General features: G+C 40.5%; 1 protein-coding gene across 2 annotated transcripts; it reads right to left on the reverse strand.

Moving 5' to 3' along the window:
• Positions 1–1,474: 1,474 nt before the first annotated feature.
• dnajb6b (DnaJ heat shock protein family (Hsp40) member B6b) lies at positions 1,475–24,789 on the reverse strand. 2 transcript variants are annotated; one of them, XM_070928232.1, is made up of 10 exons: positions 24,683–24,789; positions 17,582–17,707; positions 15,218–15,327; positions 14,431–14,493; positions 14,135–14,239; positions 10,852–10,983; positions 10,590–10,737; positions 10,281–10,351; positions 4,176–4,334; positions 1,475–2,507 (listed from the first exon to the last, which is right to left on the reverse strand). In XM_070928232.1, the coding sequence occupies exons 2-10, from the start codon at positions 17,644–17,646 to the stop codon at positions 2,398–2,400; spliced, it is 963 nt and encodes a 320-aa protein (XP_070784333.1). In that variant the 5' UTR covers positions 17,647–17,707; positions 24,683–24,789; the 3' UTR covers positions 1,475–2,397. The 2 variants fall into 2 exon arrangements, with proteins under 2 accessions (XP_070784333.1, XP_070784335.1); XM_070928234.1 differs by lacking the exons at positions 1,475–2,507; positions 4,176–4,334 and having other exon boundaries at positions 10,049–10,351.
• Positions 24,790–25,173: the final 384 nt, after the last annotated feature.

The following is a 25,173-nucleotide window of genomic DNA, read 5'->3' on the forward strand; positions in this document are numbered from 1 at the left end:
TAGGAAGGAGACACTGCAGCTCAGGTGACTTTGCAATGGAAACAAGGAAGAAACACAACTTGATTAAGAGTTGGCAGTGGTTGATGATTATGCGCTTTTTGCACTTGATTAAAGATATTGTTTTGTGTTTGTAGCTGTGGCTAGGGAGCAATTTGATTAAAGCAGCTCTAATCAATATCTTTATATTAACAATGGGTCGACAGTGCATCATGTGCAATGGGAAAGGGGTCTGCAGAGAATTATTAGACTCAACTCTACGGAGCATTTCAGTGACTTTCAGCTCATTGTTTTGGTTTTATGGTCAGTAGCTTTACTTACTTACTCTCATCAGTGTCTTTTCAGCAAAAGAAACTCTGACATTTGTTTTCTTTCCTTCTTGAATTTGTCGTTGTTTTCAGCTGGTGGCAATGCTATTCTGTTCCCTTATTTGTGTGTATCCCTTCGACTTTGCCACTGTACTGTAAACCCACTGTACTTTATCTGCCCAGCACCAAACAGCAGACAGACAAAGTTAGCAACTAGCTGTAGCTAACATAGTGGCGCATTTAGCATATTTCCCTCAGGAGTTGGTGGAGACCAAAACAGAGCTAAAATGTTAGACTTAGGTTCGTCAAGTGGTCAGAAACGCAACTCCAAATAAAAGCTAATGTTTGCTTCATGTCTGCTGGTTGTATAAATAAGCAACTGTTTGCTAACACGTCAGCCAAATCAGCTTTATGTGGAGATAAGATGTCAGTGCTGTGTTTACAGCTTGTTGCGCTGCCCCCAAGTGGCAAAAGAAAATGCAGGTTTACATGTGTACAGTACTTTTCATCAATAAAATATAAAATATATGCCCAGGTTATTGCTCCTTATACAAAAGGTCCTTCAATGTTAGTAGAAATGCTTTTAAATGTTTTCTATCAGAGTTTTGTGGTCATTGCTTTGTTTTGTGCCGTTGTACTGTGTGTTGGGGTGACAGATTTACTGTCAGTGATAGCAACAGGATTAACAACTGACTCCTGATTCTTTGGAAAAGTTTTGGAGAAAAAGAACCAGGAAGAGAGTTCAAACCATACTTCAGTTTAAAGGTTTGTTTGGTATTTTTAGTAAGTAGAGTTATGGAAGCCCAGAGGCTCCACAGAACAGTTTACAGCTGTGACACCCATGAATTTCATGGGATATTTTCTTGTTTTATAAGTTATCAGTTGCATTTTTCACATCATTTTTAGTTGATTTCAGGTGCATCACTTATGATTAGCCATTTCTTTAATCTAGTGGCTACAGGTGTTCCTGAGCTACACTAACGTAATCTTGGAATATGTGTGCTTGTGTATTAGCGTTACTAAAGTTGTGGCAATGCCTTTTATATGTTGTCTGCTATGACCTGTCTGATTTCTGTCTTTCTTCTCTCTCTTTCACTGTGCGTGGGTGACCAAACTCCCTCTCTGGATTACTGTATGATACAATAAAATGTTGACTACCCACAAGGACATGTTTTTCTTTAGCATTTATTGGAGTCCAAAGAAAAGGAACATTTCTCAGACATTTCTACATTTCCACTTACAGTAATCATGAGAACAACACGTCATGGACAAATCAGATAAGGGAAACCATATTTTAGTTTAAGAAATCTTTTACAAAAACACCCATGGAGGGTCAACATGTCGCTGAATCCACTCTGTACAAAGAATCCTACAAAAACAAAAACGAAATAATGACTTTGAGAGGGGTTAATAGTTATTTTTCACCCTGTGGGAGTAGTGGTAAAGGAGTAGATAATGTTACTGCCAGAGTGTTGATAGTCACTTTTCATGTGTTATGGATTTCTCTTTCTGTAATAAAACTCACTCTGTGATGCTTTCATTGTTTTACTCTCACATTGTCCAGACATCCGTCTCTCCTCATCTCTATTGAAGAAAAGGATCTACTGAATAGCTTGACCTTCACTTATTCTCACACGCAGTATTGTTGCTTTCATTTTCATGCTTATCACAAACAAAAGCTGCTACTGTAATTCTCCTTCTACCTGAACTCTTTCAAACACACTCTGAAACGTGTGCTGTAAAAAAGTCTAATCATAGGAGATTAATTAAGGCTCTGAATGCTCACTGTACATCCACAGGGCCCACCCACAATAAATACAGCAATAGCAAAAGCTTAACCGCTAAAAATGTATCTTGGACAAAACAAAACATCGGAGCGAGGTCTCTGCAGGCTACCGTTCGGCTGATGAAAGCAGGCAGGAGTTACGCTTTGCACTGCAGCTGATAGACAAGGGGAGATATGGCGCAGCAGCGGAGATGTTGGGCCTCCAATACATAGCTGAACTAATGCCACATATGATTGATGGTACTTCTGCCAACAAATGTGTGTGTGTGTGTGTGTGTGTGTGTGTGTGTGTGTGTGTGTGTGTGTTTAAAAAAAGGCACCAAGTCCACCAAACCGAGGGAAGAGTCGAGGAGCCCTTTTCTTTTTGGACTCTGCCTCCTTTAGCCACAGTTTCTTCCTCTTGGTGTCCGTGTGTCCTATAAAATAAAAGAGCAAATATTATCATTAAATATTTAGATTTTTCAGTACAAATTCCTAATATGACACCCTTTTTTTAGGGTTTATATGCTGTAACTAATGATTTTGTTAATGTTGCTGTTGTTCACTTACTAATCCATTATAGATCAGTTATAAGACATTAATAAGACAATTTATGGGCTGCCAGGTTGTGAAAAATCTTTCCGACTGTTGAGTCATTAAACAAGTATTTTGACATTTTGGGACATTTTGTTTTGCTGAGAATTAGATGAGGAGATTGATACCACTCTCATGGTCGTCAGTTAAATATGACACTAGCACCAGCAGCTGGTTAGCTTAGCTTAGCATAAAGACTGGAAACAGGTGGAAGCCTGACTCTGTCCAGGACCTCTAAAGCTCACGAATTATCTTAATCTTGTTTGTTTAATCCATGCAACAACCAAAGTGTAAAAATGACATGTTGCAATGTTACTGTCCCTGACCAAGAAATCGTACGGCACAAAAAACCCTCGCAAACAAGTTGTCATTTTTACGGATGGAACAAACAAGATGTAACGTGAGCTTTGTGAGCTTTAGAGGTGCTAATAGGCGGATTTTGCAACCTAGCTTTTTCCCTGTTTCCAGTCTGTTGCTAAGCTAAGCTAACCAGCTGCTGGCACTAGCTTCATATTTACCGACATAAGAGTGGTATCAATCTTCTCATCTAACTCTCTGCAAGAAGGCAAATAAGTGTGTCGGAGTCCCAAAATGTCAAACTATTAACAAAATCAAGTCAAGAGTTTATCACTTTCTTATAAGCATCAATTATCTGTAATGATAAATGTTAACCCTATAAGTCCCAGTGGAACACCAGCATCCTGCATATTATATAAATCCATATTTGAAGCTAATAAGTTTATAAATGAATTGAGGTCCAGATGCACTGCTGCCATTTTGACCCAAAGGTCAAAGGTCAAATGGTCCAGTGGAGGGGTCTCTGAATTTAAAAGCTAAAAAATGACAAACAAGTGTGATGCGAGAGGAGAATAAACACCAGCAACCAAAATGCTGTTCTTATTATTCATTTGTAACTTATCTATAAAGCATTAGTAAATGATTAATAAAACCATCAGTTACAGCTTGTAAACACTTTATAAAGGGTGACTTATTAGAAAGTGGGGCAGATTTTTCTCACATTTAAAAATCTTAGTTTCAGCCGGTAGCAGTAGTTAAAAACACCCCCTCTGAGGAGCCATATTTGAGTAGTTTGTGTCGTTATCTCAGAGAGAGAATTAGGGCCTTTGTTCGCATCCCAGCAGGAAATATGCACAGTTAAATTAAAGGTTCCCTCCTTAACTAAAGAAGCTGCCATTATAAAACATTCAGCGACTGTGTGCTGCAGATAATTGCTCAGCTTTTGTGTGTGACTTCCTGACCCCGTGAAGAAAAACAGAGGGCGACCTCTGACCTCTGGTCGTTCCTGCAGCATAGAACAGAGCCGCCTAATGAACACCTCTGTCCTCAGTGTTTACATCTGCCAATCAAACGCGCCACTCTTCGTCATCGTCCTTTGTGCGGCCATCAGACACAAAAGCAGACAATTAGCTGCGCTTATTAAGACTCTACTCTTTAAAGGAGAGCTCTGTGCGCTGGTAATTAATCAGCCCTGCAGTGGCGGGTGGGCGGACCTCTCGTTAGTCCCAGGCTCTGTAAGCCGTGCTCCTCCTCTTCCTCTGAGGGGTTTTGGGCGGAGTTCCTCAGGTAGCGCTGGTGCAGGCCGAGGGTGGGGAGTGCGTTCTGTCTGCGGCGACGAAACTCTTCCTCCAAGGGGTCTTCCTCTGCAATGTCTGTGGGTTCGGGCAGAGCAAAGTGGGAATGAATCACACCTAAACCCTCTCTTCTCGCTGTCTGGATGGATGGCCTGAGGTGTTCAACACTAAATCTTTATCATTTTTTTTCCAATGTAGCGTCTTTGAATTTCAGCCGTCTGACACGAGATGTGTGGTGCACAAAAAAAAAAAAGTCAGCTGAAAGGAAAACATATTACCTTGCGATGCCCTTGGCAGTGTGAATACAATCAGAAAAAAAAAATAGATACACACGTCTATTACAGGAAGTTGAGCACAAGTGCAAAAAAGGCATATTGATGTAACCAACATGAAACAAAGATGATATAAGACAAGAAATTCAAATAGTCCCTAAGGCGACACAGACCCCTCCCTCCCCAACCCTATATTTCATTCATATTTCATCTGCCTGACTTTATTGTGATTAGTCATGTAAATAAAATGAGATTTGGTTATTCTTTTCTCTAGGTAATTTACATTTATATTGAATTAGTGGCAGGCAGAGTATAGAGGGGGGTGGTGGAGAGGGGAGACTTATTATGCTGCGAGATTACAGGCAGATCTCATCGCCATTGTGTTGTGTAATTAAGGCAGTGGAGAGGAGAAGAAAGGGGGCCAGATGCTCGCCGTGCTGAACCTGGTCCCATTTCGAGGAGGATCTGCAGCAGCATTTCAAAATCCCCGGCATGGTGTGTGTAATAGCCCGGCCTTAAACACACCAGACGTCATTGGAGACATGGCAGCTTTGTTTGACATATTGCTGTATGCCTGTGGGAGCACAAGCCACCACAACATACAGTCATTTTAATCTTTAATGTAGAAAGTAAAACTACACGGAAGATTGTGGCTGCATTGCAACACTATCCTTGATGTTTTTTTCGTTGTGTTATGTGACATAGATATACATTTTAGATTGAGACGGCTCTCTTTCGGGATGCTTTCAGGAGGAGCTCAGGGGGTTTTGAGGCAATCAAGGACGGCTGCATGTGTTTAACCCTTAACACAGACAAAGACGTTACTGGATTTCAATTCTCTCTGAATAGACATCTTATTACTGCAGGACCTCCATTTTGACCCAAGTCTATTTCTTTGTCACAAATGCTTTTCAAGTGTGTTAAGGTTGAAATTGGCTGAGTATTTTGTAGTTTATCTTTTGCTGAAAACACCAACTTTAAAGTGATTCATGTCACTTTAGCCCCCAGACTTTGGTTTCTTTATTTCAGACTTTGCAAATCAGCTTTTTAAATCGAACACACTTTTAAAAACACGAGTTGACCCCCTGCAAGGAGAGACCAGCGCCCAGAGGACCAACAGAAACAGGACAATTGGTGGCTTTACCCCCAAGGCTGCTGCTACTTGTTCTCTATCCAGCTTTGGAAAAACAGCTAATCCCAACCTGTGTTTGTCTGGTGATCCTATCAAGTGAAGTTAGACCGCTGGAAACCAACATGTGTGTGACTCCAAGCTTGTGCGCTTTGTTTCCGAGCCTCCTTTTGCTCCAGAGGATCAATATTTGCATCTATTATGGGCCCCGGTTACCTGGGTGATAAGATTCCTTCCGCTATCAAGTTGCATAATCCATCATCAGTTAATTAATTTAAACAAAAAACAATATCAAAGAGCAGGGATGATAATGAGATCTTTCAATACTCATAAAAGCGGCCTTTTGTTTTCTGGACTTAATTTGAAAAATCAGAGTGAGTTCTTGGATGCTTTCATTTGCAGCTATTGTCTTGAGAGTGCTCGTCATTTGTCTCCAGGCTAAACAATGCTGTGTGTAGCTGTAAAACACACTGTCCAGACTGCAATTCAGGAGCATGCACACAGTCACAAACAGCCGGGTTAACGCCTAAACAAACACACACAGGCACAAAATCTATGTGTGACGGACAAAAGGAGCCTCACTTGCAGCAGAGCCTAAAGCCTAAAATAAATCACTGTTCAGGAGGAGGCTAACTCTACATGACAACTACAACTGTGGACCAGATTATTTTCAACAGTCCACCTTCCCCCGGTTCAAGACTTCAAGACATGTGGTGTCATGCTGATGTGACTCTGCTGCTGAGCAGGGAGAGATACGGTCAGTGTCCTTGTTCAGACATGGCCAAAGAGAAACTGGCAGTTTATCTTTGCCATCACTCATAAAGTGGCCAGCGGCTCCGAGACGATTCGATGTTTCATGCTAAGCTGTCAAGCAGACGAGGTGGAGGGTGTGGAGGTGATGGTTTAAACCGGATGCTGCTTTCTGCCAACAGGAAGCCATCTTTCATAACATGGGGAAACTCGAGGACAGGAAATGACAGTATTGTTTGTCACATTGAATGGATCCTGGAGAAGAGGTTGTGAGACTTTATTTCTAACAAGAAATACAGAGCAAATTTGATCAAATCACAACTAATAAAAAGTGTACTAACACTTAAGTATGAATATTGAAGATTCAATTTAAAATAAATCAAGTTTACATGAGTATGTAACATGTTTCTCCAGTTATCCTACCCAGTCAATGTCAATGGTTTCTTCAGTGTTTGTGATTACTATTGAGGAAACGATCATTCAGCCAAATTATGTCATGCTGTCTTTTGTAAACAAACAGTGTCATCTAGTGGCCACATGCGGGTCCACCCTCAAATTCAAATGTCTGGTCTCGGAATTAACTACGGTCTAATGATTTTACTTTCCATTACTTATTGCACATGATTTCTTAGACTCTATGTGTCAGCAAAAGCAGCAGTCCTAAACCTGGAGGCAGGAAATAAGAAAAAACTCAATTCTGATGCACAAAATATGTCATGTATTCTTCTGACTTTTCTCTATTCTTTTTTCTCTTTGGCAAAATATAGTAGTTTTACCTCCTCAGGCTCCTAAAAATAAAATGAAATAATCTGAGAGGTGAAAATCCCTCTTTGATTGCACCTCTTATAGACATGCAACTTTATCTTCAGAGGTTATGAGCAAAAACGTTTTGGGAACCGCTGTTGTAAAGTAACCTCCCTCCCGCACAGGGGTTTCAAGCTGTGCAGTGAGAGTTGAAGGGCACTACCTGAGGTGAAAGGGAAAGATGCTGCTGCTCTTCTGCAAACAGCACAAGTTCATTATTGTAGTTACCAACACGGTCAGCAGTTGGAGCTGCCAGTGTCTGACACGCAGCTGATTGGAGGCAATTTAAGGTACTTTAAAAACCGTTAAAACGGCCAAACATCATACTCCTTCTCAGTTATTACTCACATAAATCTGAACACAGACACGACAGACATTTTTCTGATTTAGTTTGATGTCCATCGAGATTAAGCGTCCATAAATCCGTTTAACGTTAGAAATGACTGAAAAAAGACGCTCCTTACAACTCCAGAACTTGCCTAAGAATAATCACGTTTTTACGTTTTCGTCAGTATCAAAGTAATCCAGTCACAGCTGTCTTTACATCCATGTATAGATTGCAAACAGGAACTGCTAATAGCTAATTCGGCATACTTTTAATGGTGCCAGTTTGCCAAAACGTAAACAAATATGGGCAAAGCATTTGTAGCCCACAGCTAACTCACTTACACAATTGCCACATTATATTTCCTGTTTACAATCCCAAATTATGGGAACTGTAGTTAGAGCCTGATTATCCCTCAAATAAAATTAAGAGGAAGAATAATAATGGTGTGACAAAATCCGTGTATGTTACAGCTTCTAGTAGTTATGTCACAAATGTATGAATGTGTATAAATTGATCCAGGAGAGGGAGCTATTGTACCATAAATATAATTCCTGACCTGAAACACCTATTCAACTTCTTGTGCACCCCGCCATGATCTCTTTAGAATAATTTAATCATGTAAACCTGACTTTTTACCGCCTCCAGGAAGTTAAATATAGATTAAAAAAATGAAAACATCACGCTGACATGTGTGTAGATCACAAGATTAAGATCATATTTGTGAAAAGATATTTCTGCTTAATTTGTATTGCTAGTTCGTGTAGTAATCCCTGTGTACGACGTCTATCCCTCATTTACTCATCACATTTACTTACGGGGGGGGCATACAGGCTATGTAAGCAATCGAGATTGGCGCAGGGCTGCAGTGTCACCTAGCAACAGGACTGCGCAAGCGCAAACGCTGATTCAATCACAAGGGCTGAAAAAAAACAAATTCAAAGAACGAAACAAATGCAAGATAAATAGTGGAAGACATGGCTTTCACACCACCAACACACACACACACACACACACCCACACACACCAAAGTGTACATTCATAGATGTTACATTAAATATCTTAACTGTACACCATATCAGCCATGTTGTTAAAGACTCATCTAAAAGGCCTCACCCTGCCCTTTTCCTTCTCTTCAGTTTCCCACTCATGACTTGTCTCTCTCACAAATATGCAGAGGCTTGTGTAAATAAACTAGCCCCGAGCACATTCCTCAAGAAACACACTCTCTTCTCTGAACACAGTGACCTCGGAGCCAACTGCAATCACACACACACCACTCAATGTAACTTTCAATCTGAGCCTATCTAATGTTTAATAGGGCGCCGAGTTAGTACTGCTTATAGTGGATTTTCCCCGCTATCAGCACTTTTATAAGCCCATAAAAATGTCCAGATGGGAGGGGCGCAGAGAGAAATGAAGAAACATGGATGTGGGTGTTGTTTCGTTCTCACCTGGACTGTAAAGGCAACGCATACCTACCACACAGAAAAAAACACACCTCAGGGTTCGAGCATACAGGCATATCCTTGCCGAAAGTGTTTCCTCATGATCTCTTAGATAAATGGGGAACAGCATCATTTTAGTGAAAGCCCACACAGCACATTACCAGTTTTCTGCAGCATCAGCGACCAATCCCTCCTTGTGAGTCACCTACACTGAAACTGAGGCATTAGTGGGTTAAAATAACGCACACATGGTGAGCTGTATGATGGGTGAGTTTACAGAAGAAGCAGCCGTTGTGGTTTCTGTTGTGTGAAGCAGGTTTTAAAATGTGATCAGGCACAAGCACACACCTCAAACATCCAGGAAGAGTGAGACGATAAAAAAAGCCACTCAAGCCAAAAAGAAACATCACACAAGACACCAGGTGACTGTGGCAGCCTTTCCATGACGTTTCACAAACTGAAGTTTATTGACCAAATCTGAACTTTTGGTTTACGTTTTTGTTTTACAAAGAATGAAAATCCCCCTGTCTGTCCGGTAACAGTGTAAGGTGTTATGTGGTCTAGGTTCATGGTTTGACTTGCTGACACAGTGAAACTACAAAGCAGCCTCCTGGAATCAGCAATCATGCAGAAACACACGAAACATACCATCGTATTCTCAAATACACAAACAAATGCAAAAAGAAAAAAATGCATATTATAATAATTAATTTATTAATAATCTATGTCATTCATATTACACACGCGTGAACATGGTAACAGCTAACAGGTTAGCAAGGTGAAGTTAAAGACATTAGGGCAAAGTGGTTAAGCTTTTATCATTCACTTGTTAAATTGGTCAAATGAAAAGAGCAAAAATGACATGCGTAAGTCTAAAAGTACAGCATGTTGTTTTCCTGCAACAATAAGAAAGACAATATCCACCCCAAAAGGAAATAAAATGTATAGCACGTACCCAGCTTTGTGCATATGGCAGAAATAAAAAGCACAACTCAATTATTGTAGTAAACAAAAACACAAATTCCAGCACAATGGTCCCCCCCCCCCCCCCATAATAACGGAATAAATACAAATGTACACATACTGTGAACGTCTCTCTCGCCTCCCTTGCAGTTAAGCTAAAATGAGAAAATTGTTCTTCGGGAATGAGATGCAGGAGGACAGAGAGAGGAGAGACCAGCCGCCGGTAGCAAACATAGTCACTGGGCGAGTTTTTCCAGGTGTGAAAACTGTATGTTGGTCAAATGTTGTGGCGAGATAATTACTTGTTATCCAGTCTTAGGAGCTGCTCCTTACCATTAACTGTTAGGGATTTTAACTGACCGTCCTCCTCCACTTCCACCCGCTCCTGGCCGTTCTCCACGATCCTGTAACAAACACAACAAGCAGACGAGGTTCTTCAGAGATCAGGAAGTCAGGATGGAGGAGTTTGTTACCTTTGGACAGAGCCAGGCTAGCTGTTTTCCCCTGTTTCCAGTCTTTATGCTAAGCTAAGCTAAGCGCCTGCTGGCTGTAGCTTCATAGTTACCATACAGACATGAGAGCGGTATTGACCTTCTCATCTCACTCTCAGCAAGAAGGCAAATAAGCTCGACATTTAAGTACCGTTTTGTAGTAATTTTTCTGCCGTTGACGACCTTGGTGGAGGTGGACACAGATCTGAAGTTACCCATTCCTCCTCCCCCACCGCCGAAAGATGAAGAAGAGAAGGAGGTGAATCCTCCGCCACCCATGTCTCCAAATGAGTTAAAACCTACAAAAAGAGCACACAGTCAAGACAAACCTCAGTCAAAATGGAAAAGCATCATAAATTCATGATGAATCCAGTATCCGCTACACGTGGAGTTATTTGTGGGGATGTACGCACCTGAATCGAAAGCTGAGAAGCCAGACCCAAACGCTGGGAAGCCACCGAAACCAAAGCGTGGTGCCCCCATCCTGCTTCGGCTTGCGCCCCTCTGGCGATTGCGACCGAAGAAATCGTCAAAGGGGTCATCCGCTGTGGAGGGAAACACAGTACAAATGAGAGATTGTGAATGAGAAAGTGAGGAGCATTTGAAGACTTCCAGCCCTTCTTGTATTTCAAAATCGTGGGAGGCTTGGTCACACGGGAGCAACAGAAACAGTTTTTACACATCCAGCAGATGCGGAGCAAAATCTAAAATACTGGACTCAACTGCACCAAAACAATGGGCTGAAAGACGCCTCAAGCCTCGCTCTGTAGCTCTGAGGCGAACTGCAGATTTGGTTTGTCACACCACTTTCACATTACATATAGTCATTTGATCAATTGTTAATATAAAGATATTGATTAGAGGATTATATAAGATTATTATAATTATAGACTATTTAAGTACCTGACAATAAAACAGCTGAGGTGGATGTTGTAATTTCTGGGACAATCTTAACCTTAAACTGTCAAAGTGCCCACCACTAATTCTCATCTAAAGCCCTGTAGACATGCTACTAATTGCACGCTGCCAATCTGGGTCACCCCAGCAGGATAAGGCTGGATCACTGGCACCATTTGCTGAAAGAAGACTCCTCCTTCAACCTTGAATGTACCAGCGAGGCAGCGACAAGAAAGCTTCACTTGTTCCCTCTGACAGAAAGCTTAAAATAAAAGTATCCCCTGACCAATGTTGTAACTGCATTAGTGTCCATTTACTTAGAAGAAGACATTAGAGGAGACAGCTCGGCTCTTACAATGCTGTCAGTGAGACAGCAGACATCAGTGGACAGAGAGGGAGATGTAAAGGCTACTTAAACACTGGGGTCCTGGTTTAATTCTTGTGTACATGATCAGTGTACGCAAAGAGATCGCTGGGAGGAGAGTTAAGGCCAAGCGCTCTCACAGAACTTTAAAAGACCTGTCAAGCACAAAGACTGAGATTGAATTAGTGACGAATGTGCCACACCTATATAACATTGAACAGTGTCAATGGGTTTTCAAAATGTGTGTGTACACCAATATGGACAAAACAAACAATAAAGGAACAGAACATTTAAATAAATCAATTTGTCTGTAAGTCCACTTATCGGAGCTGCCCAGGGAGATATTGGAGATATTTATTCGATATTTCTGCAGTATGTCCAACAAAGTGTGTAAAAACAGTGTGTTGATATCGCCTCCTTGTCTTCTTCTTCACATGTTCATTTGAGAATGAGTGTGTGCTGTTCTTGGCAGACAACTAAGCCCTCGTCATTGCGTGAATCTGTATTTGTCTCAACAGCGCGCACACCCCCACCCCTCGGTCTGCTGGCCACTCGGAAGTGGGTGAGTGACAGATCCACAGGACCAGCTGCTGCTCACGGAGACAAGCTGCTGGACAATCAGGACTGGAGGCTGGATGGGATTTTTTAAAAACACATCTGAACCCTCTTTCTGTGGCTGCCATCTTGAGGAAAGTCAAACCGAAATGGTTCTTTATATAAATCTATTAAAGGAAATACACTTAATATAGAGTTAAAATAAACTTGACAAGATGGATGTTTTGGCATATCCTGTTGCATACCAATCAAGCATAATAAAGGTTATCCCCAGTCAAAATAGAACTTGAACTTTACTTTCCTGTGTGACGGTGCTGACAGCTTCGGTCCTTGTTTACTGAAGAAAGTAAACAGCAACAGCTGTGCTCCACCACTTTATCTTATCCATGTTAATAAAAACAACAGTAATAACATGTCGGAGTCATTTAGGAAGTTCATAAAATCTGATATAAAAGATGATGACTTGTCTTGGCTTTTTAAGCACAAATTCTAATAACTTATATAAAAGATTACAGTTTTTCCATAAGTTTGTGTTGTACAGCCACGCTCGAGTGCTCGTATCGTACCACGTTTTACATGTGCTCTGACACATGGAGACACACAGCGCACACACACTTTGGCGTTATTACATCTGCTTTTGTTTTAATACGGAAGCTATTTTTGAAAGCATTCCAGTTGAGTGATGTAGACGCTCAAATCCATCCTCTGCCTGCGTCTGAACTCCATATTTAGAGCTACACAGGGTGAACTACACATGCCTTCCAATCAGCCTTTTGCTGAACCCAGACAACCCAGGACAGGCGCTAAACTCCTATAACTATACTAATACTAATACTAATATACTATACTCAATACAACTACTGACACTTCTGATACAATCAACTGTCAGGCACTACATGATGCTGTCAGCATAACAAATGAACAGCCACTGGTCAACAGTTTAGTACCTTAGCCAGCACTTCAATAGCTTTCAAGGGTTATATAAAAACAAAAAAGCAACCATCATTTTGTGGTGGACAAAAGAGATGAGTATCTGTTGAGAATATTAAGAGTATCTGCAAAAACATGTCCACATGGATATAAATGATAGACGTACAAAAACATCTATAAAAACATTTAATCTATAAAATGTCAGAATGAAATCATCACAATTTCCCAAAGCCCAATGTGACATCTTCAAAAAGCTTGTTTAATCATATTCTGCTTGTTATCACATGGGAAAAGCACTAAGAAGCTATTTTTGGCATTTTTTATAGAAAAACAAAATAACTTCATTAATCCATTATCAAAATAGTTGCCATGTAATTTTCTGCCAAAGATGTAAAATATCTTTGCATTGATGATAAGTATAATATAAATGAATTACAGTAAATTAAGAGGTCCAGACCCTGGTTAATAGACGAAGGCTACATAATGAAGTTGAGGTCAACATCCAGCAGAGATACTCAGTGTTTTCCAACATGTGACATTTAGTGGCAGATGACCTCCCGAGATGAACAGTGCTCAGAGTATTGGAGATGCACACTGCAGTGCTGTGGGGGATTAGCACCAGGCTTTACAGAAGGTTTCCTGGGTCTAATACTCCATCTTCCACATTTCTACACAGCAGGCGCTGCTAGCTAACAGCTAAAGTAATTAGGAAATAGAAATATCAGTGTTTGACATGATATAAAATCCTGTAGGTCCCACAGGATGTTCTCTTTTTCTCCCCGTCTCTCCTGAGCATTCCCAGGTCATCGGTGTATATTTCTGACCACAAAAAATTATGCAGTTAATAATAGCGTACTCCCCACTCCAATGACTCTCTTCAGTCCCTCTTTCTTCCTTCTCAAAAACAAGAAATCCCTTCAGTGCCTCGCCAGAAACGACATTGGACTTACCAAAAAATTCTGCAAATGGATCTCTGCCGCCAAAGAATTCCCTGAAAACGTCCTCGGGATTACGGAATGTGAAGCCGCCGCCGCCAAAGTGATCATAATGGCCTCCTGTAAAACAGTACACAATAATAAAGCTCATACACTATGGAACTATTGATCAAAGGCAGGATTACAAATACAGCTATCATTACGAATCCTAAAAAAATACCAATAAATAATAACCATTAATGTGTTTCCAATGAAATTAATTCCATGGCACGGACATGAATATATCGTTATTTTCAAAGTCGTCTCCTTACCTCCTCCTCCTCCTCCTGAAAGGCCTTCTTTGCCGTATCGGTCATAAGTATTCCTCTTGTTTTCTGTTGTGGGAAGAGTAGGACTTCAGATAAGACAGAGAGACAGACCAACAGAAAGAGAAAATCCCCACCACCCTGTTGTATTTTAAACCTCAGTTAGGGTCACTGCAAAGTATTTGCCAGCATCAAATCAACTGCCCCTTTTCGCTTTTCACTGTGACTAATTATAGTGATCAAAAACGTGTCGACATTTCCAAATCAAATCTAACTGATGTGCATTTTATGCATTTAAATTAATCAGTTTGACCATCTGCATGTGGACTTACTTGCTGTGAGTATTTAAAGTTGCACAAAGCTGCTTTTTAACAGTAAAAAAAAAAAAACCCCACAACGACCTTTTCACTCCAGCATAAACAATTCTGACGTTGTGCACTGCAAATGCCAACAATACCTGCTTCTTGTGACTGGGCTGTGACTGTGACTCATATTCATAGTATTATTCTGGTAATTACATACACTTAATAAATAGAAAGATGACTGATTTTTGTATCAATTCCAATACCTAAAGATATCACACTGGTAATAGCAAAATTTTTAAACTGACAGAAGTGCGGTCTTGCATTTCCATAATAGCAGACATGATAACAAACGTCAACTTTTAAATTTGAGGTGCTAATGATAAGACGGTTTTTAAATGTTGTTTTCAAACAGAGAGTCATCATGTTCATACATTCAGCACTTAACATGGCAACCTAACAGATTTTCTCCCTCTGCAGAAAAACCTTACCGTCAGATAGCACTTCATATGCCTCTGACAGCTCTTTGAACTTTTTCTCTGCCTCGTCCTTGTTGTCTGGGTTCTTGTCTGGATGCCACTTCAATGCCAGTTTCCTGTAACTGAGAACCAAAAACCATACAGTTTAAATATAGACATGGACTTCAAAATAAAGACTAACACACAATGCATGCCATATACTGTGCATATACAGAGGGCAAATAGTCAGTTCTTAATACAGAAATGGGGTGGAAAATGTGTATGAATGTATAACAGACGTCCCCCCTATCAGAAACACATCTCCACATGCAAGTCTTTTTTTAGGGTGGCTACATGCCAACACCAAACACACAGACACCCACCACCCCTCTATGCGCGCACACACAAAGACATACATACATACACGCACCGTCCTTCTCCCCACCCATGCAGAAATAACAAAGACAGCCTGAACTCCACTGACGTGCAGCGTAGGCTCGCAGAGAGGCTTACGCTGCATCAGCTGTTTGTTTTCGAGGCCCAGCAGCAGCACCAGCAGCGGGCACACAGATGCTGTGGACGAGACTCGGGACTGAGAGTCCGCCAGCAAACAAGGCTGCACACAATCCAGGGATTGACTCCCTTATGGATCTTTAGTGAACAGTCTTTGTTGTAATCTGTGACATTATCTGGCTGTCTAAAGCTTTGTCAATGGTCAACTGGCCATACTAGGTTGAATAATGTAGTGTCAGTCTTTCTAGTCAGAAGCCTGTATGTTCTCTAGTAGAAAGCAACAGCAGCCATTATCTTCGTCTGAATACTTGGCTCAAAAGTCTCTGAGGACACTATTAACTCTTGCTCTCTTAGCTGTAATTTCATATCCATCACGTTTAATCAACAAATCACACATCATATTGGATGGATGGTAAGGATGGGATGTTAACGACTTGCGAGCTTTCACATAATCAAGACGGTTGTATGATCACAGAGTTGGTCGTGTAATGATTGAAATACTGTGGCATGTGAGGCATCAATACTTGTTTGGTTTTCAGGCACTGTATTAGTGTGCCAAGTCGGATATATCAAAGCTTTCAAAAAAAGAGTTTCCCAGTCGTAATTATGACTTGGAAGTTGACGTGAACACTGTTCATACTAACATGCACGCAATGACAATGCTAACACACTGATGTTTAACAGATATAATGTTTATCATGTTCACCAGCTTAGTTGACTGTGTTAACATGCCAACATTAGCTGATGAGCACTAAACATAAAGTAAAGCTGAGGATGATGTGAATGTTTTTAGTCATAAATCAAAGTATAGGACAAACAAAACAAAATCTGTCCTGATGATGATGGCACTATATGAAAAGTTAAGGGATCAAAGTTGTACAATTTCCCCCCGGGGATCAATAAAGTATTTCTGATTCTGATTCTGATTACTACAATTCACCCTGAATTGGACATAAATGTCCGTGCCAAATTTCAAGGCAATCCATCCAATAATTGTCAAGACCTTTCACTTAAAACCACAAAAGTCAACCTGCTGGTGGCGCTAGACGAAAAGTCATGACATTACCAATTTCATTAGTATTTGTCCTCTGAGCATCATGAATGTCTGTACCATATTTCATGGCAATCCATCCAACAGTTGCAGAGATATTCAGGATAGACCAAAGTGACCGACTGACATTGCCATCCATTGAGCCAAGCCGCTAGCATGGCAAATAATTCAATCAGTGATCTGGAAGAGAGAGCTGGGGTCATAGGCTAAAGATATGACTTATTGATTGGTGTAAGTGGAGGTAACATTTGACTTTGGCAGCCTCCAACTGAGTGCATAGAGGTAGAAGGCTCTTTATCTATCTAGTCACTATCTTTCTAAGCTGGATTCTTGATAACTTAATTGGATACACTGGTTGATTTGATCAGCAACAACCAGTAGTGTTCAATAGTTTCCTCCTATCTCACAGGATTTTACTTCACTTAGTGATTTACTGCATTACCCAAAATACCTTTTACTTTCATCTGGAAAAAATGCCTCAAACAAAACTGTCTTTAACATCTGAATTGACACTTACCGTCAGGAAACTCTTCACTTGTCAAAACAAAAGGTGTTAGTGAGAAACCTGAGGAAGTGTAATTAACTGGAACTGGTGTGTTCAGTGGGCGACTGCAAGTGGTGGGTGAGTGTAGGGGGAAGGTATTTGACAGCAGCAAGGTTACAGGAAGAAGAGTGGAAACTTTCTGCATTGCAGTCTCTCTGCTCTCTCTCTCCTTGTGTCAGTTTATACAGCTAGAGGGGGATATAATTAACTTATTACACCCCTCTGAGTGGCCGAGATCTAACAACAACACCGGGGGAAAATAGAGCAGAAAACTCTCAGGGGCACTTACGCTTTTTTGATGTCCTCTTGCGTGGCATTTTTCTGGACTCCTAATATCTGGTAGTATTCCACCATGGCTCTGTCTGTGTGAGTTTGTAGTTGCTGTCCTATTATGTGAGGATCCTCTGCGTGGCCTCTGTGGAAAGAAAGTTAAGTTGTGTTAAGACATGTTAACTTGGAGAGATAAAGCCCAACAAACTGCGACTGAGCGTAGCCATGTGTGACGGGTGAGAAACCTCCCTTCCAGACCTGAGGGGTAAATCTGTGAAGGGGAGGGAGTGGGCGACAGCATTAAACAGGGTGGCAATACCCAACAATGTAATCAACTACACTGAAATAGAGATGCAGGGAGGAGAACAGCTAAGCTAATACAAGCCCAGCAAAATTACATAATAAGTGGGTGATCATCCCTCACCCTGAGGCTGTAAGAGAGAAAATGTGAATCATGTTTTGCTTTTTGAAATTTGGAAACAGATATAAAGACCATGAAGCATTTTTTTTAAAACATGACCTAATGTTCAAGTTATGAAGCCTAGCCTCTCAAAAACAAGACAGAACAGGTCTGATAAAAAAAAGTATCAGAAGATATTCAAGTTGTCTAGTTTTAGATTTCCAATTTTTTGCAATAACACAGAGAGGGTAACATGCATCAGAACATCTTCATCAAATTCATGCACTCAAAAGCTAGCTGGATAACAACTGCTGCCAACATACTGAGTCTTGATCTAGAGGTAGATACAAAGGAATATCAAACCACTAAAAGCAGCAGAGATTTGACTGTGTTTGGATGAGCTTCATACTGCAGAATACACTCTCTGATGTAGAAAGAGACGGAGACAAAATGTCAGTGGCTATCCATCCTCCATTTGATAGTTCACTAAATCCTCCCCCATAACGTGAGCTGCAATCATTAGCATGTCTGGCTAACTAGCTTACTACCTAAAGAAGTAACATAGCGTTACTTCAAAGGCCAGGGACCACAAACTACATTCGTTTGTGGTGTTACATGTTAAGCCCCGCTCACGACTGGCACATTCACTGTGTAGTATTTCCTATTTAACTGGATGAAATCAAGAGTTTAGGGTAAAGTTAGTGGCTCTGTCCTGAGCTGTACTGGAATTGGAGAGTTTTTAAACTACAGCAACACCACAATATAATTTTTGTAGCCATCATGTGTAAGACACATTTTACGCATTTCTCATTTTAGAACGAGTCAGCCTTGAAACATTAAAAAGTCTGCCAGAGGCATGGAGCCAACTTTAGCTTAATTAGCTAGCTAGCTACAGCTAATATAATCTGCCAGTTACGGTTGTAATTTCAGGCAACAAAATTGATGGTTGCTGCCTAGAAATGAGAAGCCTGCTTCTGTCTGTCACGGTCTGAAATCAAGGAGCCATTGTTTCAGAAAATACGAAGAATTTCAAGTGTTCGCTTTGCCACTGTTATCATTGCAAACTGCGTATGTGCCATGCAAGAATGGAAAGCTTGACAAAGCAACGGTAACTAAGGAAGTTTGAGGCTTAGTGAACAGTGCATTTCTAAACCAAATATAGTCTTTAGCTGCCATTGTCCTCATGTGTCCAATGACGGTTGCCTTTGGCTATCCATGTCAGTTAATAATGACCTTTATAATAATTTCCCCTCTAGGTTGTTTAGTTTTTTCAGTAATATTGTGCATAATCCACTTATGTGATGTGCAAATCACATTCTGTGGGGAGCATGTTTTTACAATTGTTTGTTAATAAGAGGAATAACAAGATTTCCCCATTGGCATATGTTAAGTGTGGGTCAGACTGACACAGCACGTAACAAGTTTTCTTTCAACGCCAATTCAAGGAGAGCAGGCTCTGGTTTTCAGGCTCTGCTCTGCGTTTTGTATAAAGAGGAGTTAAGTAGGAGATCTGTTTCTTCTCTCATATTAAATCTACGGAGTTTAAAGGTCCTGTGGCATTCAAATCTCGACCTCACAGGACACAGGGATTTTTAATAACACTGCATCATATTTAACAAGACAGTTACTACACTGCACATAAACAATCGTACCAAAATCACACCAAAAGTTGCCACACTTAAATAGACCTTAAACAACTCAAGTATTTGTCTTTCTCAGACAGGCAAAATCATTCAGGCGGCAACAGGCCAACTAAAACAACAAGGAAAATGTCAAGCAAACCAACAGTCGACCATTAATTATCTAGAGATATCTTAGCAATTGCACTAAAAATGACAAACAAGGAGTACTTACACTGGGCGTCCACTGTGTCCTGTTTGTTTGCTATTTATAACCTGTGGCCTTTGCCGTTAGATTGTGTTTGTGTGTGTTATGAGGATGTGGGGGGGGTTGGGGATTTTTGGCACATGGCAGTGCCAGTGAGTGACTCCTGTTGGGACATGGCAGAGTCCCTAAACTCCTCTCTTTCAGATGCCTCAGTCAGAATCTCCCTCTAACACTTCACTACCCACTCCCTCTTTTTCTGTTGAATTTCCAATTCACTCTTATAAAATCTATCCGTTATAATGTCCTTCTTAATATCTCCACATCCCAATATAGACCAAATATAAATATAAAGAGATATGACCCAGAAAGTTATTTGTTTTCCTCTGGGTTTTTCTAAAAACCAACCTAATGTCCTGAGTCATCATATTAAATGTATCTTCTTTTATCCCCCTCACTTCAGCCTTTACTGACCCACTCCCCAGTCACCAGCCCCCCGCAGCAGTTGGGAGTTAATGGACACTAGTGCCTGCTGGAGACGTGGTTACTCACGGTTCTGCGTGTATGCATGTGTATCCATGCATGTGCTATGTGCAGATTTATGCCTTGTAGTAGCATTACACAGCTAACCCAGATCTGATGGATTCCTGCTTGGCTCAGCGTGAACCATGCCTCAGTGTGAGCAACAGATGTGGGTCAGTCAATCCCATGATGCCTCAGTGAACCAGAGGTGATGGTTATAAAAGACAGAAGAAATCCATTATCATGTTTCCAATTTTCCTGAAATAAGCACTAGGAGGAGTGAACTGAATAATGAAGTTAACAAAGACATAGGTGGTCTTGTTAATTAGCACATAGTCGAAGAAAAACAGATGGAAAAGCAGCGTTGCCCATTTTACCATCAGTGGATTTGTGCTGTGCAGGGATCCCTGACCAGTCTTTAACAAACTGACGTACATTTTTCAGCAAATTGACTGTGTGAACAGCTGCTCCCATAAACATTTAACGATTTTCCCATTAAGAGGAAATTACAGTTATTATTATTAACATTAGCATTATTAATTACTGTCATGGTTGTTTCATTGTGGTTTAAGAGCTAGCTGAAATAAAAGATTAAGCTCTTAAGCTATCTTGGATTTCAAAGTAAAGGCAAGAAGAATCATGAAACTGACAGCCAGTTGACCCACAAAGTGAAACCTCTATATACAGAGCAGATGGCCTTGTTCTACAGGAAGTGATGAAGAGGTGGAGACCTCAGTGATGAGCTGCTTCACCCATGTTTATGGGAGCCAGCTGTGGTGGTGTGGTTGGGTAACTTGTGAGGATTTCAGCCCCACCACCTACCCTTTGACAGGTGTACTGAGGACGGCTGACTGCAAGGGTACCTTTGCAAGGGGACTCTCTGGAGGGACTACATCATCCAGCTGGCTTTGAAATGAGAGATTTCCCAAGGAAAAAGCAACTCCAAAATCGATGGATACATGAATGAAGGATTATTCAATGATTTAAAAAGACGGTTGCCAGAAGAAGACCTTACAACCTCATTAAAGTAGTGTTCTTGGGTTCAGGGGCATGGCTAGTCAAAAGAAGTAAACAGCAATGGTTTGATCTCAGTACTTTCCATGAAGCATCAACTCTGTAGGAGTCTCCACAGGATTTTGGAGCAAGACAAGTTGAGCAGCGAGAGATTACAACAACATCTGTTCAAGTTTTTATTTTTTCAGCTGTGCAGTACTGGTGTGCCAAATGAGATTTTCCTTCAAGGGGTGATATTGTGTCACAGTAGATAAATGAGACTAAAAGTCAAATTCGTGCAATGGCGAATCACAAGAGACCAGTGAAACCAGGAATGCAAAGATGCTTTATGTAGTACCTACTAATTTATTTAAACTGTCATTTGAACATTTTCTGTAGTATTTGGGATCCTCATTTTACGAACAGTAATTAATTTGATAAATTCTTGGTCAGAGTGTGCGAATGATTGATAATCAAAGGGTAAATTCCATTACGGTGCATTGATATTTGACCTGACTCCAGGACTGAAGAACAGGTTAGAACAAGTTTTCACCCACATTCAAAACACATCAGACCAAAGAATCTAGCATAGAAAACAAATAAAATCCATTCAGATAAAAGTCTTACTGAGGCAGTATAAACAATAATAAACTTTATAGTAACTGTTAAAAACATTAGATATATTTTGAACTTCAGAATAGAAAAATATGGGTCACAAATACATAGAATTGCTGACTATAAAAGATCTGCAATTTCTACTTGCACATCTGTTAACATATATATACACCATATATATCTGATACTGTTGCTCTGTATTTGAACTTCAGTATTTACTTCATGCAGGAGATGAAAAGAGGCTGTCAGATATCATACAAAACACTATTCCCTATGCAAAAAATATTATACAATAATTTTACTATGGTAATTGTACTGTTTATAGTACTACTACTGTAGGCTAAGTGAGAACTGAGGGGCTATATCATTTAGGAGAAAATAAATACATACACAAATGAATGAAATGCATGAAAATTAATCAGATCAGACTCAGTCTTACCAGAAACTCAATAAGATAGGATACAGATCAGGACTGGAGGGCTACAACGTGACTGAACTTTCTCGAACAATGACGGCCACCACAAGTTATCAGTGCTGAAGTTATGTCTTGCAACTTATTGGAAGCAACATCATGTCAGTATCAGCAGATAATCAGGGTATAGGCTCATAAAGCTACATCAGTGTTGTAAAAGCATTCATGATTTCCGTCTGCACAGCAACTCCCCAGTTAATTACCTGCAAAGCAGCTCTAGGTTTTATCCCTTGATTAAAATCTCTGATTAGACTTCCCTAGATTCCTTTTGTTTTAGGCCCAATTTCTCCCTTCAGACTTTTTTATTTTTTTAGAATAATTACCTGCAAATCCAGTCTCATACTGTTACAAACTGAACACTGAGTGCATTGTCGCCCCCACTGTGATTGCAATCAACAAAGGCAGTTGGAGTAGGTCTGTCAGTGTCCAAAAACACTCAAACACCACTACAAGTCTGACATTATCAAGACGAGAGCACTGGACCAACCAACACCTAAACACAAATCACAGCTGACGGGACAGAGACACAGATGACAGCTGAACACAACACAATAATAGGCGTGTAGTTTACCTGCAATGATTCACAGCAACGAGTGGTGTGTTTGTGATTCAAACACTACAGAGTGTGTACATGATCAGCAGCTCATTTGAGTTTTTCTGGATTTTACATGTTCTACGAGGTCATCATTCCAAGAAGATCTCATTTACTATAAACAGCAGTGAGCATTGTCTTCTTGGACAGGGTATCCAATCACACATTTCAAATTGATCTGCTCCTTTCAAAAAAAGAAAGCAACAACCCTACACATGTTGTGTTTTCATGTAACACAGGTTCTACAAACAGTTCCAACTAAAGAAACTATAGTACCTCTCTGTGTTGATCAAACATTACAACATTCAAAGTAAGTGCCTCATATCATCAGAGGAGCTTGGGGCTACCACAAGTCAAACCTGAATTATTTTATAAAAGTTGTCAAACTGGTCAGCCTCAGGTGGCACAACAAAGACCCTCTTTTTTGTCAATGACAAAATGATTGCATGTCAAACCTTTGTATAACTACCAACTGCTGTATAGTAGTATTTACATAGTGCTGTGTTTTTCCAACTCTGAAGTAAACCGCAACAAGACATACTGTATAACATATTCTAATACCTAGCACACCCAACAGGTTTTGTTGCATGTCACCTGCACTTTCTTTTTTACTTGCTAGGCAGTCATTTTCATTTTTCATTACACTGTGTTGTAGTCTAGTCTGTTACCAAATACATAATAGAAATTAAATCCTAATTAATAGATTTTATTATCATCATCGTTGTGATTAATAAACTAATCAGTTAGACTAATAAAATGAAAAAAATCCATTGCAAGTTCAGTAATTATACTGTTATTTTTCTGTATTTTATTACGCTTACAAGTTATAATATTTTGTGTTTAACCTAATCATTTAACCACTTCCTATTTCCCAGGCCTCTGTAACCAATGGCAACCATTAGTGAAAACCTACTCTAGCCTAAATAGAGGAATATTCAGACTGATTTTCTTCTGTAGTTAATGTTTGTGAACTTTCTGGAAGGTAACATCAACAGGCCAATCAGACATCTCAAGTGTTGTTGCAACTTGGGAAACACCAGACTAACAGAAACTTCCAGAAAGTCTTAAAGCCGAATGGACATTTATGAGATGCATTGACATACGGCAAGAGGATATTAATAAAATAGCAAAAACGTTACATAACAAGTGAAAACATCTCTAAAAATAGTGGCGTCGTAACTTTAATATTGGACTGGTAGTCTCGTATTGCCAGACCTTCACTAGCTACGTTTCGACCGGTGACAGAAACATATAACTAGCTAGCTACACCAGATATTTTAACATTAAATCTTTTCCTCCCAATACCAGAAACCCTACAGTATTTGAAAGGTTTTTCTATAGCAAACATTGTAGCTAGCTGTAGCTAAGTTATTATATTTGCTTATGATAGCTAACGTACAACCAGGCAAAAGCAAAGTGCTCCACTCATTTGTTGTGTTTTAGGCTAGCTTAATGTTAGCGAGCACTTCAGTCTGTCCTCAAACTGAAAACTATCGTTACATATGTGGTAAAATAACGATAATATACGAGTTATGAAACCGACGATATTGGGGGACATCAGGTTGCGACACTACAGCATCCCCAAGTTAACGTTACTTGAGTCTATGAGACCGGGGACCGGAAACACATTCAACGCTCTTTCGGCAAAGTAAAGCCGCGTCGACACATGCTAACACTTTATACCAACTCGATCAGTGCTCACCTGTTTAAAGGAAATATCGGCCCCAAGAGCCTCTCTCTGTTGTTGCTGTCCTCGCCTGAGTGCGGAACCTGTAACTGCAGCCGCTGGTGGCCGCTTGCTGGTGATGTGGCGACTGATTCAGACTAGCACGATATGCTGCTGCTGCTGCTTTCAGGTACCGTCGGTTGTCAGGGCGGCAGCAATAAACGCACATGACCAAACACAAAGGAGCTGGTCGGAGCGCAATTTATTATTTTCACACGAAGCTGGCAAAGAGGGTGACCACTTACTTTTACAGATAATGCTTGTAAAGTCACATTTAGGACCCACGAGAGATGCTTATACGAGGGACACTTGAAAGCACCATGTCTTTGAGTGTCGACAGCAGCGCTGTTTCACTGACCTGCCCTCACATCTATGATGACAGTCAACAGACCCAGCAAACAGCGGACAGGCTTTACTGTTCACGCGCATTATTGCATTGTGCATTGTGCATTGTGCGTGTACTGAGA

Source organism: Enoplosus armatus, chromosome 21 (assembly GCF_043641665.1).
Source record: "Enoplosus armatus isolate fEnoArm2 chromosome 21, fEnoArm2.hap1, whole genome shotgun sequence".
Classification (NCBI taxonomy): Eukaryota; Metazoa; Chordata; class Actinopteri; order Centrarchiformes; family Enoplosidae; genus Enoplosus; species Enoplosus armatus.

Coding starts and splice junctions, on each gene's coding strand:
- dnajb6b (XM_070928232.1), bottom strand. CDS start 17,646: ATGGTGGAATACTACCAGATATTAGGAGTCCAGAAAAATGCCACGCAA. Junction 10,738..10,851: donor CTTCTCAGCTTTCGATTCAG/GTGCGTACATCC, acceptor CTCTTTTTGTAG/GTTTTAACTCATTTGGAGAC. Junction 10,352..10,589: donor AGAAAAATTACTACAAAACG/GTACTTAAATGT, acceptor TGTTTGTTACAG/GATCGTGGAGAACGGCCAGG.